At 36.6% G+C, this 14,788-nt stretch overlaps 2 protein-coding genes across 2 annotated transcripts; both read left to right on the top strand.

The window, feature by feature from the left end:
* The first annotated feature begins 445 nt into the window (after window positions 1-445).
* On the top strand, window positions 446-1,636 carry fabp4b (fatty acid binding protein 4b). Its single transcript, XM_087812270.1, has 4 exons — window positions 446-681; window positions 744-922; window positions 995-1,096; window positions 1,523-1,636. The coding sequence occupies exons 1-4, from the start codon at window positions 609-611 to the stop codon at window positions 1,571-1,573; spliced, it is 405 nt and encodes a 134-aa protein (XP_087668396.1). The 5' UTR covers window positions 446-608; the 3' UTR covers window positions 1,574-1,636.
* A 794-nt stretch (window positions 1,637-2,430) lies between these two features.
* Window positions 2,431-9,099, top strand: LOC148062776 (protein FAM8A1-like). The gene is made up of 5 exons (XM_087812661.1): window positions 2,431-2,829; window positions 5,808-5,928; window positions 6,004-6,127; window positions 7,216-7,355; window positions 8,557-9,099. The coding sequence occupies exons 1-5, from the start codon at window positions 2,454-2,456 to the stop codon at window positions 8,699-8,701; spliced, it is 906 nt and encodes a 301-aa protein (XP_087668787.1). The 5' UTR covers window positions 2,431-2,453; the 3' UTR covers window positions 8,702-9,099.
* Window positions 9,100-14,788: the final 5,689 nt, after the last annotated feature.

Genomic DNA, 14,788 nt, shown 5'->3' with positions numbered 1-14,788 from the left:
ATAATAAAAAAGAAACAACAAGCAAACCCCAGATTGAAGACTTTAAAGAAAAAATAATATATAAACCACTATATATATATATACAGAAATGTATACTGTATATATAGACATGTTGACTACCATTGAACCCCATCCTTTAACCAGCTCACCCCAGAATCCACCTCATCCAGGAGACACCCACATATGATCTTGTGTTCACTTGTTTATGCATCTTATTTCTTTTTGTTTTTTTTATTTTCAGTCATTAAAGTATTTAGTGCTGCCATTAAATAAAAAGGGAAGTTTTCTTTAATTTAATATGAAAGATTGCTTTCCTGAGGCATTTGAGAAATCACCACAATGTTCCTGTTTGATCACAATCTTATTGATTTCCTCATAGGCGTCAATCATTTGCGTAACAACTTCCCAATTCTGAAGCAAACCGTTTCCTCGCTGCTGAAACTAATCAAGTCAGATTTGCAAAGCACGCCTTCTCGTCAGGCTACCGAGCGCGGCGTCGGGATTGGTCCAGGCGTGTGCCGACTAGTCTTCAAAGTTGTTGCTCCTCAGGTGCGTCGCTCTCACCCCACCTGAGATCTCCTTCTGTGCGAAACCTTCTCCGCGGCATCATGGTCGACCAGTTTGTTGGGAAATGGAAGCTGAAGCAGAGCGAGAACTTCGACGACTACATGAAGGCGATCGGTGAGAAAAACGTTTTTTTTTTTCAAGTTTTCATCCTTCGGTGACACCATGTGGCGTCGCAGGTGTGACATTCGCCATCCGTCATGTGGCCATCGCGCTGAAGCCCGACCTGGAGTTCAGCGTGGACGACGCCGGGGTCGTCTTCTGCATGAAGACGCTGAGTACGTTCAAGAACACTGAGCTCAAATTCAAGCTCGGCGAAGAGTTTGACGAAGTCACTGCAGATGATCGCCATGTGAAGGTGAGAAATGCTTTTAAAAACTAATTTTAATTATTTTGACAAAACTTCTGACACTGATGCCTGCTTTGTCAGACTGTCGTTTCTTTTGAGAATGGGAAACTGATCCAGAAACAGTCCTGGGATGGAAAAAATACAACTCTGGAGAGGGAGATAAGTGACGGCAAATTAAAATGTGTACGTTTTTCTACAAAGTTTCTTCTTTGACCTTTTTATTTTTTTCGTTTTTCAAGTGACCTAAATCCTCGCTCTTGGAAGTTTAGCTCCGATGAATGGGTTACAGGTTCCTACAGGCTCTAGTTGCTTCACTTACAGTCCCACATGTTTGAAAGGACTTCAATCCTCCGCTGTCGTGACATGACTAATTCAGGGTAAAGTTGTCGTGAAAGGAAACGCCCACATGCGATTAACGAGGAAAATCAGTTTCTTAGTATCTTTTGTTGTATTCAATTTTCAGAGGTTTACATAAAAAGTCTCTTGGAACTGATGGTAAATGATATAATGGCTGAATTATGTTTACTTTCCCATGTTAATTCCAATTTTAAGTTATTGTGTTTGTCTAGTTGGTGGTTTTAAGTTAATGCGAGTGTTTGCTTTCCACAGAAATGCATCATGGGTGACATCGTCTCAGTGAGAACCTATGAAAAGGCATAATTCCTGCGTGAAGCATCCGTGTTTGACGACAAAACAAGCCAAATGAATGTTGCCAATAAACAAGCCATGAGCCATGTTTCAATCTTTTTTTTCTACTCCCAACAACATCCTGTTCGTCTCCTAATCTCAATTTTTAAATGGACATTCTTTGAAAACTTTTTTCTCATATCTTTTGTATTTATCAATTCCTTGAACAAGTCGGGTTAAAAATGCCTCAAAGAAGTTTTAACGCTTCAATCTCCAAAAAAATGGTTCCCCTGAAAAGAATCTCTGCGCCCTGGACTTTTGCCTGCAAACATGTTGCCATACAGACACAAGAAAGTACCTTGAAAGTGACAATATTTATTTTTGTATGTTTGAAAAATGCAAACAATGGGTTTTTGGAGTTGATTGTCCAAAGTCTTTAAAACTAATCTTCCTCAAAAGTGAGATTTACCTTTACAATTGTGCGTTTGTATTTGATAGAGCTAGTTTGTTTTGTTTAAACTTAAACTTAAATTTAAATTTTATAATTTCGAAATTAAATTACGTTTTTTAGGCTTTTTTTTCGACCAAAACGACTAAATTAATCAAATTATTACGCAAGTGGACTTTATAGTAGTTTAATTTATATTGACGTAAACGTGGAAAGTGGTTGGCCAGTACCATTTTTAACTCACAGGGGGGGTGTTTGTTTTATTTGCTTTTAATTCCCGTGAAGCGCATATATTCGAAATACGGTATCTCTGGATTTCGTCTACTTTTAAAGTTATTTTTGTTATAACTAGTGTAATGTGTGTTTGTTGCGGCTTCACATTTCACCTCGGGTGGTTCAGTCCGTTCATACGTGCTACGTCACGCGTCGCCTTCATCCAACATGGCGGCGAAGGAAAATACAAACATGGAAGTCGAGAAGGAAGGACCCGCCGCGCCTCGGAGCAGAAAAAACGGCGTCGCGAGGCAGAGCCAGAGCCCGTGTCGCGGGGACGGGAAGGCGGAGGAGAACTGCTCCACGGCGGAGTACTGCGAGAAGCTGCAGGCGTGGATGTGGCAGTACTACAGCGGCTATGTCACCTGGCAGAGCTGGCTCATGTCCTACCCGTGGTGTTTACCTCCGAGCCCCGGGGCGGCGGACTTCAGCCCGCAGCACTGGCTCGGTGCTCCGTTCGGTCTCCCGTCGCCTCCGCCCGCCGTCACCGCCGCCACCAGCCGGGCCACCGCGGTCGCGGGTCCGCCTCAGCAGCGGCCACAGGAGAACGGGAACGCTCGGAGACCAGGTACAGTCTTTAAATCAGCCATTTTATAAACGGATAGATGGAATATTTACCATCAACACACGTTATTAAAACAACATTTAAACCCGCTTATGTTGTGAAAACATTATTTTGTTTTATTTAATTTTAACTCAAATGATTTCCTACATCACTGCTGCATCGTAATGTGTTGAATTCTGCCAGTATATGTGAATGTTTTGATTCAATATTACTTAAGGAAGATATTGGCCCCCGGGGGCCCACATGCTGTTGTTTACATTAATGTGGGCCACATGACTAAAGCTGTAAAACTGACAAAGTAAAAATTAAATTTGTTTTTAACTGAATTTAACTGTCAAAACAAATCGGTAAAGATATTTAAAACAACATGTCTATAAATATCCCGACCGTTATTAGAACCATTTTTTTCAGTATAGATCTACATCAAGTTTTTTTGTTATATAGGATAAACCTTAAAAATATGTAAAATAATACAAGACAAAAACTTATTTCCTGTTCCTTCTGTCCCCGACAGCAGTAAGTAAGTAATTTTTATTTATAGAGCGCTTTTCCAGACCAGGGTCACAAAGCGCTTAAACAATCAAAACAATAATCAATAAAGTATATACTTTAAAGATCAAGATAAAACTGATAACACAACAGGAGTTCCAGAAAATCAAGGAAAAGCCTGAACAAATATAAACATCTTAAGATGTTTCTTAAATTAGTCAGTAGATCCATCAAGCGCAAAGAGAATTATACAGTATACAGTACATTATACAATAAAGCCCCTTAGGAAATTGAGTTGCCCACTTAGTTTTATGTTGAATACATTTCCATCTACACTTTACAGATTAAATGGTGCTATAAAAAAGACTTCCAAAATAAATACAATGAGAGATGATGGGGAGAAAAAAAACGTTCTTTTAACAGTCAGGGACCTGGAGCAGAACCAGACTCTCTGTGACAGCCTTCTGTTGTGATTGTAACATACTATAGGTGTGTGAAAATAGCCATACATTGCAATACTTATTAAGGATACTACTGCATTGATACTCAACAGCATTCATTTGATTTAGGAATTTTTGTTTTAATTTTACAGTTTACAGTTATTTGATGGTTTATATTTCAAATACGTGTGTATAAAATAATAATATTTTTTTTATTTACAATAAACATGCAAATGTTTACAAAGTTCTTCATTTTTATGTTGCAATTAACTTCCGGCCGCTAGATGTCATCAGTCATTATGTCCTCCGTAACTTAAGATGCAATGAAATCCTGCGAGATCCCGGCGAGGACTGAGGACGAGAGGATACAGTTTGAACATATTTTGGTTTTAAAACAAATGAAAGCAGTTACGACTTCGTCAAGAGTCATGTGGTCTGTAAATTCTGCAACACCAGAGTCAAGTACTCGACAATACTACAATCGTGATACATATAACATCACCAGATCCTTACACGCCTAGCTGTGATGTATACGATGGTTTAAAACAGATCCCCAGATTCATTTCATGATGAATTAAATTAATACAGTTCACATACTGTTGCAAATCTCAACTCGTATTTGCCTTTTATTGCATTTTATTCGCATGTGTGCAGCAAGACAAGTGTTGTGTTTGCGAGTAAAGATCTTACAACCCTGTAATTAGATTATGAGATCTAATCCCTGCCTTAACCCTACTACACAAGCAAGGCGAGTTGTAACAATTGTTCCTAAGAGACGCACAAAACCAGTTCATTCCTGTCCATCTGAAAATGTGTGCGCAGTTATGAAGACCCTTAAATAAAAAGATGGGCGAAGGCGCATTAAATTGCATCTTTTTATAGCTTGCAGCTGCAGTTTGTCAGACTGAGCCTGAGAAACCTGGGTGTTGTATTCGACAAAGACATGTTTCTAGTTCAACACTGCAGAAAACTGACAAACTGTTTCTTTCAACTGAGAAAAATCTCTAAATTTAGGAAATTGTGGTCACAACATGATCTGTAGCTTATTGCATTTGTGTCTTCTCGTTTAGACTGTTGCAACAGTTTGTTTTCATGTCTAAACAAGAAGGATCTGTCTCGCCTGCAGTTGATTCAGAACTCTGCAGCGAGAATTCTGACCCGCTCTAGTAGAAGAACTCACATTTCTCCGATCCTTAAATCTTTTCACTGGCTTCCAGTTTCTTTCAGGATCAACTTTAAAATTCTGGACTCCTGTGTTTTACTCTGTGTTGTCTTGACCTTTTAAACATATATTTTATTGGGTATTGTTTTGATTGTTTAAGTGCTTTGTGACCCTGGTCTAGGAAAGCACTCTACAAATATTATTTACTTACTTATTTGAATGTCTCACAGTTGATGTTTGCTTATATACTTAAAATATATTTTCAATATTTGTTTCACTTGTTTATCATCTTTTAAATATATTTCAAAATAGAATTTAAATGTTGTCAGCGGCAGCAGAGGTTTTTTTTCTTTTGCACACAGTCATCTAGTCAAAACTAAGATTATGTAAAATATCTTTATATTTTTAACCTTTTTTCCCCATTATTTTTACTTATTACTTACTTTTTAAACAATTTCCCGAAGGAGACCTTCAATAAAGTTTTACCTTTCCTTACTTGATCCAGAAATATAAAGGTAAAAAAAGTGCCTTTGAACTAGCTTTGTGTTTAATTATTAGCTGACGTTAGCTTAACACTGGTGTACTGGTTTATGACTTTTTAAAATCTGGTGCTGTAACTGTTTTTACTCAAGTTGAACCCTTTTTTTTACTGTAGCAAATTAGTTGGTTTAAAAGTAAAATCAAGCTAATAAAACTTAGCTTTAGCAAACAATCGCTAGCTAGCAATGGCTAACAAATATGGCGCTATTTACGATTTATGCCGATTTACAACTTGAATTTTCTTTTACCTTTTTTTGATCAGTCCATTCTTACTGGAAAGTAAGGAAATATACATGTTTATACAAATACAATTAACACTTATTGATTTCGACCTTCCTACCGTTCACCAGGTCGCGAGTACGGCATTCCTTCGCCGTTCCAGAGACTCCTGGCGGAAATGGTCGACTTCTTCATCCTGTTCTTCATCAAAGCGACCATCATCATCAGCATCATGCACCTGAGCGGAATCAAGTAAGAATCGCATCTGACTCTATTCTGCTTTTATTGCTACGTTTCCCGTCTTCTATTTGGACTGTCGTCTTTCAGGGACGTGTCCAAGTTCGCCATGCACTTCATCGTGGAGGAAATAGACGAGGACACGTCGATGGAGGAGCTGCAGAAAATGATGCTTGTTGCTCTGGTTTACCGGATATTGGTGTGTTTTTATGAGGTAAGAGATGGTTCAACGTGTCTCCACCAAAATCCTTCAATTTATTTCATGAGTCGTGTCCGTTTAGAGGCTATTTTACCAGAATGTAAAGGTTTTTAGGTGTAAATATGCATTAAGCAGTGCAGATAATGAGCTTATGAAGTTATTAGGCATTATTATTATTTTTTTAAATAAGCATTTTTAAATACATTTTTAATAAATCATTTTCGTGTTACATGATCTATGTTTGTGATGAAAATATTGCATTTCATTTACAACATTGTTGTTATAAAACAATTCTAACTGGATAAACCGAATCTTTGCAAAATGTTTAGATCATAAATGATAACATTATCAATGATTTCATGACAAAACAACAACAATGTTTTATTAGTGTTTATAACAACCTTTCCTTCATTTCTGTGTTGTGTTTGCACTTAACTACTGATTATAGTTGTTGTTTTTTTGCCCTTCTACCTTTATTTATTTATATAAATGTTTCTGACTTTAATTTGATTTATTTGACTTTTCATTGCCGTAGTAGAATAGTATATTTATATATACAGTTTATATTTTCATGTTAATCTTTTACTCATCATTATTATTATCATTTTTTTTCATTCATTATTATTATTGTTTATATATTTTATTTGCACTGTATGTTTAAGTATTTATGTTCTTTTCTTATTCCTGTTTCTTCTGTGACCCCCAAACGTTTCCAATGTGGGACAAATCAAGAATATATTACTCTTATTACTCTATTTGCTTTTAAGAATGTGAAAAAAGGCAGTTTGGATGCAGAATTAATGTAAAGTTTTATCCATCTATCTACTTTTAAAACCTTCCTCAGTTCTGCTTCCATTCAAATGCAAACAATTGTGCAAACATGTGACGAGCGACATCTCCTCTGTGCTCAAAACAAACAAACACTATATTCAAAATAAGAATTTCCACACTTCCACACTCTGTCGTCATGGTCATTTAAACCGTGGATTTACATGAGCTTGTTAACTTCGTGGCTTAAGAGCACAAGAAGATATTTGTATAAAATGATTGAGTCGAATGCAGAAGGAAAATGTTTTTGAATAAATGTAAACGTGTCTCTTCAGATCGTGTGTATTTGGGGCGCAGGCGGGGCGACTCCAGGGAAGTTCCTCATCGGCCTCCGGGTCGTCACGTGTGACTCGTCCGAGCTCATCCAGCCCAACAGGGTCCTGGTGGTGCCGGCGTCCAACGTGTCTCTGTCGGCGTGAGTGTCAATCAAATCAACACTAGGGGTGTCGACGTCTACATGTCGTCAATAAAACACGTTCTTTTCTCACCAATATGTTCATGTCTGCTAGTGAGACTGTGGTGTCGATAAAGTTTTGAATCTTTATTGACACAAACAACTCACAAGCTTTTATGAACAATTGTTAAAAGATACGACAAAAACAACAAATGTTTTCTTACACAAGTGTATTTAAATGTGTTTTTAAATGTAAATTACAAAAATAAATATAGTGCAGGGAAATCTTACTGCAGAGACTTGGGCAGTAATACTACAAAGACAGAAAGAGAGTAAGAGTAATTCTACAGATACTCGGAAAGTAATACTATGCACACTCGGTCAATAATTCTATGAGACTCTGGAAGTAATACTACAGAGACTCTGGGAGTAATACTACGGAGCCTTGGAGAGTATTACTACGTAGTCTCAGTGAGTAATACTATAGAGACTTGGGTTGTAATACTAAGGAGCCTCGGGGGGAAATACTAAAGGGATTGGGGAGTGATACTACGGAGACTGTGAGTAATACTACGGAGACTCGGGTAGTAATACTAAGAAGACTCGGGGAGTAATACTACGGAGACCCTAGGAGAAATACTAAGAAGACTTGGGGAGTAATACTAAGAAGCATTTGGGAGTAATACTAAGAAGACTATGGGAGTAATACTAAGAAGACTCTGGGAGTAATACTAAGGATTCTCGGAGAGTAATACCAAGGAGACTCTGGGAGGAATACTAAGGAGACTCGGGAGGAATACTACAGAGACTGGGAGTAATAATACGGAGACCTGGACCATATTACTACAGGGACTTCTGTAGTAATACTATGGAGGCGCACTGTAGATTTTTGACACAATCATTTTTAAGTGCCCTTAAGAGTCTGAAGATTACAATAACTAAAGTTCTGACTATCATTTAGTACCTATTTGAAGTGGGTCTACAAGAATAAATACGTTTTGTCTGATAACTACTGGAAGGGCTTTGCTGTAATTCGATTTGGAGGTATTTTAATGTAGACATCTAGTGGTGATGTAGTGCAACTGCGATGGAAAGATCCTAAAACTCCGGTTACAACACGGTTAGAAGCTTTGGTTACACAAGTGTAAACGTTCACACCCCTCATCACAACACATCTCTGCTTAACCCCGCCTGAGGTTAAACTCTTCGCTGCCGTCCTCAGGTCGACCGTCCGAGCTCTGAACAAGAACTTCTCCATCGCCTTCTTCTTCCCGGCCTGCATCACGCTGCTGTTCTTCCAGCACAACAGGACTGTGTACGACATGGTGGCCGGAACTATCGTGGTCAAGCGCTCCAGGGTCAGATGACGCAACTTAAACGTGGAGCGCCTTGACATTGTTCCTCAACACGTGTGATGCTTTTATAAACCTTCGCGTCGGAAGGAGCGTCGCCATCGGACGGATCAGCTCCGGATCCGAACAGTTGTGTTCATACTGGGGCCGAACCGGCCGAATCTTCTCCATCAAGACTGTGCATCGTTTATTCCTCAGTATTTAAGTTGCTCAATAAGTGTTTATATTAACTCCATATCTTATTTAAAAACTCCAGACTTTAGTATTTGAGTCCGCAGCATTTTCACCGTAAGTCAAACCACAGCTGATGTGTTGAGGAGAAAGATCATCTTTTTCTACTCTGGCAGCATGTGACCCAGACGTTTAATGTGTTTCCAGGTTTTGCAAATGACATTAAACGGAAACGACTATTACTGTCTTGGATCTTTGTACAGCTTTGGAACGATCTTCTCTCTCTTTCCGCTTGATGGATCTACTGACTCCTTTAAGAAACATCTTAAGACGTTTCTATTTGTTCAGGCTTTTCCTTGATTTTCTGGAACTCCTGTTGTATTATCAGTTTTATCTTGACCTTTAAAGTATATACTTTATTGAATATTGTTTTGATTGTTTAAGCGCTTTGTGACCCTGGTCTGGAAAAGCGCTATACAAATAAAAATTACTTATTTATTTATGGTCTGACTATAAAAACAATATGCTCAGTCCAACAATTAAACAGCAATTACTTCATAATTTCAAAAGAATGTTGCGTCAAAAATATATACATTTTCAATAACAATTGGTACCTTCTCTAGTAAAAAAGTTTTTCAGTTTAAAAAAAAAAGGTACTTTAATAAATAAAACGATTGCTTAAATAAAAAAAAATATTTTCTAATCCATACGTATACTATGTTTTTTAATTTTTAACAATGTGAAGTCGTTTTCTTTTTTTATTTCTATCGAAACAACTTTTGTTGAGTAATGAAGAAAAAAAATCCAATATCATCTTTTTGCGTTTTACGTTGAGTTTGGCTCCATCTAGTGTCCGATTTTGATACCACTTGAATTTTGAGGATCGTTTTGAACGTCGATGTGTTGACTCTCGAGGCGTTCCTCTTCAGAAGGTAAGGGTTTTTAAATGATTTGAACATCTTCCTCGCCTCTCCTGAGACCAAGACAGAAGATATTAACTCTTTATTATAACCTTTTGTATTCTTTCAGTTAAATCATTATTTTGCTGCTGCATAGAAAAGTCAAAGGTTCAAATTCAACTTGTATGTTCTTGTGCTCATGTAGGTTTATTCTGAAGATCCAACTTGTGGAATAAAGTCTCTAAATTATTGTTTGTTTAAAAATGTTCTTGCATGGACAGAGTTAGTTTCACGTCCGATGTTTTTAATCTGTTACTTGCCACCAACGAATAACAACTAAAGATTTCGGCGTAGGTTTGACTCTGTTGTTTTCTTCCAGCAGGGCCAGGAACAGATGGTTCCTCCAGATCCCACTGTGACCCACGACACCTGCTTCAACATGCTGGACGACGCCCAGAGGAGGATCTGTGGTGACACATCAATCACCTAAACATTATGACCACATGATGATAGTCCTACCAGTTAAAGGTGGAATACTTAAAGGTAGTATTTGTTAATGCTCACAATTATGAGCTAATCCTTCACATCTTTGTCTCCATGTTGAAGAAACAGGTTTATTTTTAACTCATTTTGTGATTTGTGCGTCTCCCAGCACAGTTTGAAAACCGTCTGGGCTTCACTTCTAACACCGTCGTCGCTGGCGACCAGCCGCGTGCTGGTATCAGCGTTAGCATCAGCGAGCTAATCTTGTGCCGGTTTTGAAGTATCAAATGATAAATAATGAGCCTGAGGTTTGTTGTCCTGCTTCTACACATCCACACAAAAACCGTGGGCCACTTCTTCCTCACTTCAAATACAAAACTATGTAATTATCCGCGTTGCTTTTCTCCCGCCGCCTCATGTTTAGTTTGGTTTTCTTTTTGTTGCCGGAGCAATTAAATGCTTCCCGGGGCTGAGATAAGAGAAAATGAAGGTCGGCGAAGACTTGATGACTCACAAAAGACACAAGCAGAACATGGACGCACAAATAAGTGCATTAATTTATCCGTCTCTTTGAACACACTTTTTTTTTTTCCAAAACTTTATCTAGTTTCACTAGTTTAGTTACAACTCTAGTGAACATACTCATCATTATAGAAAACATGTTAAAGTTCTTCTTAAGAAATACAATTTACAATATTTTATAGATTAAAGGGAGAGAAAACCTTATATTTTTAGACTCTTTAGACTGAACCAAATATTTACTTCACTTACTTTATATATAAATATATATATATATATTTTAGGCATGCTGTTTTTTGGATTATTGTTGAAGTTTTTAATATTTTTTATTGATGTGATTTTGTTGATGTGATAAATTGCAAAGTTTTTTCTTCCTCTTTATTTTGCTAATGCTAATTAATAATAATGTTCTTTCCCACCCTTTACCGCTAACCTGGCGTCTTAATGTTTTTTACAATTCCAAATATTTAAAGTCTATTGCAACCAACTTTACTGAAAAAGAAAATACATTTTCTGTGTTATTTCAGTCGACATTATTACACAGTTATGGAAGTAACGCCTTTGAATATGAATTTCTAGACTGAATTTTTACAGCGTCAAAATCCGACTTTGAATTCCCAAAAAACATAAAACTAATGTCAATATTTGTTTCAATGAATGAATAATTTCATGTTTAAGAAAGTATTGTGTAAACAATCAATGGTAAAAAAGTTAAATACCAAAATTACATGTAGCAGATTTCAATGGTATTTAATTCAGTGTAAGATATTCGGTGTAAAAGCCAATGAGAAGCTGCTGTCAGGTTGATTCGTTTTTTTTACACATTTAATTGAACATCAAATGTATTCATGCATTGAGGAAAAAGAACAATAACAGTGGTTGAAAGTAGATGTTTTTTAAAATTCAAAGTCTGATTTTTGTTCTGTAAAAGTTGTGTGTTGGAAATTAATTTAAAGTCAGATAACACAAGTTTTCTTTCTGAATTCACAATCAATTTCCAGTATATTTCAAAATACTGTCCATATTATAGATGAACTGAGCCACTTGTTTGGTGGTTCACTATAATCAACCAATATTTAACTCTTAATAACTTCTTAATAAACAATAGAAAATATCACAAAAATGAAGAATTCCAAACAAGTATCCAATTTTCAAGATTATGTATCTTGTATTTCAATTAGTTGTCAAATGGATAATCTATTTAATAACCTTATTTATCATAAATATAATAGTTTTTTTTAAACTTCTTCTTAATTTTGGAGTCGGATGATTATTTAAATCCTAAACATGACAAAACTCCATAAACTAAAAATGTTGATTTTCATTTGTCTGACGCTAGTGATGTAAATAACTGATGCAGTTTAAATTTGATGGAATTAAAAAAGAGGAAATGCTGCAGCTACACGACGAGTACATCTTGTATATGGAGAGAGATCTTGTTTTATTCATAAGACCAGGTGAAGTCTGCACTGGGATGTACTGTCTTTAACAGTGACGTTGAATTATGAATGAAGTCATTTTCCAGGCTGATGAACACGTGACTGCGATACTTTCTAGAGCTTCATCTGCTGAAGAATAGATCTGCCGCTCATGCCGCTCTTTGATGCTCCCGTATGGAAAACATTCCCTCTTCCTGTCGTGTTCTTCTTTAGAGTCACAATATTTTTGAAAATACAGCAGTTTCACTCGAGGCGGGCGAGAAAAGTTGAGTTGCCACGACAACGGCGGAGGCTGAGCTCTGGGGATATTTAATTTATTCTCTTCCTTTTTTTTTTTTAACTGTATTTGTGTGCAAAACAAGAAGTCTGGGTGTGAATAACTGTTATGGAAGTGTGGAAAATAAATGGGCTTCTGGAACAAATGTTTAGTGTGATACCTGAGCGTGTGAATATTAAAACAAAAAACCTTTACTTGACTGAGATGATTGTAAATACTGTTAAAAAGTTAGGTTATATAAAGATAAAAGATGATCACTGTGAATCTTTGAATGATTAAAGCAAATACATGGAGAAGTTAAGTTGTTTTTTATTAATTTATTTAAAGTATGTCATGTCAAATCGAGTTAAAAATATAAAAACTGACACATAAGCTCCAATTTAATGACATAAACGGTGTAAATTGAGCTGAACAGCGCCTCTCTGTGTTTGATGATGGTACTGCAGCTACATCATCGAACCGAGTGTAAGGTCAGTGAGTTCCTTCAACAAGAGACTTCTCTCAAACACTCTAGTCTCGCTCAAATATCATAAATCCTCGTCGATGTCTCTAAATTAAATATTAAAAATGTCTCACCGTGATTTACTTCGTAAATTACAAAAAAAAATGAACCGTGCTTTTATTTTGTAGCCTCTGGTTTGACATATTTGGTTTGCTTCTCCCCCGCACACTTCCGTCTGACCGATGACTGTCTAAGATCTACGCAAGCAAAGACTATTTTCAGCGACATAAAAACGACTCGGTTTGACGTGGATCTGTTTTGTTTTGCAGAAAATATATTTTATTTTCTTGTTCTTTTTGTGGCGGAAGCTGCTGTGAATGAATGTTTCAGTGAAACCACCTGCTTGTACAAACCCCTCATTCTATATATACATATGAACAATATGCCATTAATTTTAATCTCAAAATGAACACCTTATTCATCTTCAATCTTAATTAAACCATTTTTTAAAATGTATTATTGGTATTGTCGCCCCCTGTTGGTCAGATTGTTTTTTACCGGTCATTTGAAGTAAATCGTCTTTATAACTGTTATATTGAAGTGTATTTAAAAAAATATTGTTTTATTTTCTTCTTACGTCTCATTTTGTTGTGAATCCTCGACTTTTATATTGACATTAGTCTGAATATTGAAAATCATGACATTTTGTCCAAGATTTATGTAATAAATAATGATTTATCTGCATCACTGTTGTTGAAAAGTGTCAAAACTTAGTTTAATACATGAGTTTATCAGTCTAGCATTTAATACTCGTTCATATCTGTGAGTGTTTATAAATGTGTGTGTTTAGGTTTATATGTATGTATTTGTTTGTGTAAATACAGTGTGTGCGTGTGTGTGTTTATGTATGTGTGTGTGTGTTTATGTATATATATGTGTCTTTGTGTGCGCGCACGTGAATGTGTGTGTATATATATACGTTTGTGTATATAGATAAATAAATGTGTGCGTGTGCACAAGTGTGTTTTTTGTATCAATGTGTGAATATATGTGTGGGTGTTTTTGTATATTTATGTTATGTGTGTACATTTGTGTGTGTGTATATATTTTCTATATATGTGTGTTTGAGTATATTTACAGTATGTGTCTGTGAACGTGTGTGTGTGTATATTTCTGTGTGTGTGTTCACATGTGTGCGTGTACATGTATGTGTTTTTGTGTTTATGTATGTGTGGGTGTTTTTGTATATACTGTATGTCTGTGTGTGTACATTTGTGTGTATATTTTCGATACATGTGTGTGTTTGTGTATATGTACAGTATGAGTGTGTATATGTGTGCATTTGTGTACATGTGTGTATATGTGTGTGTACATGTATGTGTATGTTTGTGTATATGTATATGTACAGTATGAGTGTTTATATTTGTGTGTGTGTGTGTGTGTACATGTGTGTTCGTACATGTGTGTGTGTATAGCTTAGTAAGTAAGTAAATCATTTTTATTTGTATAGGTACATACTTTGTATATTTGTGTGTGTGTGTACATGTGTGTTCGTACATGTGTGTGTGTATGTGTGTACGTGTGTGTGTGTGTGTATGTGTGTACATGTGTGTTCGTACAGGGGTGTGTGTGTGTGTGTGTGTGTGTGTGTGTGTGTGTGTGTGTGCGTACATGTGTGTTCGTACATGTGTGTTCGTATGTGTGTGTGTGTGTGTGTGTGTGTGTATGTGTGTGTTCGTACAGGGGTGTGTGTGTGTGTGTGTGTACATGTGTGTTCGTACAGGGGTGTGTGTGTGTGTGTGTGTGTGTGTGTGTGTGTGTGTGCGTACATGTGTGTTCGTACATGTGTGTTCGTACATGTGAGTGTGTGTG

This window comes from Callionymus lyra, chromosome 17, assembly GCF_982586985.1.
Source record: "Callionymus lyra chromosome 17, fCalLyr1.hap1.1, whole genome shotgun sequence".
In the NCBI taxonomy this organism is placed as follows: Eukaryota; Metazoa; Chordata; class Actinopteri; order Syngnathiformes; family Callionymidae; genus Callionymus; species Callionymus lyra.
The sequence above is the reverse complement of the archived record's forward strand: the minus strand, read 5'-3'. Positions and strand labels throughout refer to the sequence as shown.

Excerpts from the sequence above, each read along its gene's own strand:
- LOC148062776 (XM_087812661.1), top strand. The coding sequence starts at position 2,454 with ATGGAAGTCGAGAAGGAAGGACCCGCCGCGCCTCGGAGCAGAAAAAAC. Across the intron at positions 5,929-6,003 it reads ATGCACCTGAGCGGAATCAA|GGACGTGTCCAAGTTCGCCA; the intron begins GTAAGAATCGCA and ends GTCGTCTTTCAG. Across the intron at positions 7,356-8,556 it reads TCCAACGTGTCTCTGTCGGC|GTCGACCGTCCGAGCTCTGA; the intron begins GTGAGTGTCAAT and ends TGCCGTCCTCAG.
- fabp4b (XM_087812270.1), top strand. The coding sequence starts at position 609 with ATGGTCGACCAGTTTGTTGGGAAATGGAAGCTGAAGCAGAGCGAGAAC. Across the intron at positions 923-994 it reads CAGATGATCGCCATGTGAAG|ACTGTCGTTTCTTTTGAGAA; the intron begins GTGAGAAATGCT and ends CTGCTTTGTCAG. Across the intron at positions 1,097-1,522 it reads GTGACGGCAAATTAAAATGT|AAATGCATCATGGGTGACAT; the intron begins GTACGTTTTTCT and ends TGCTTTCCACAG.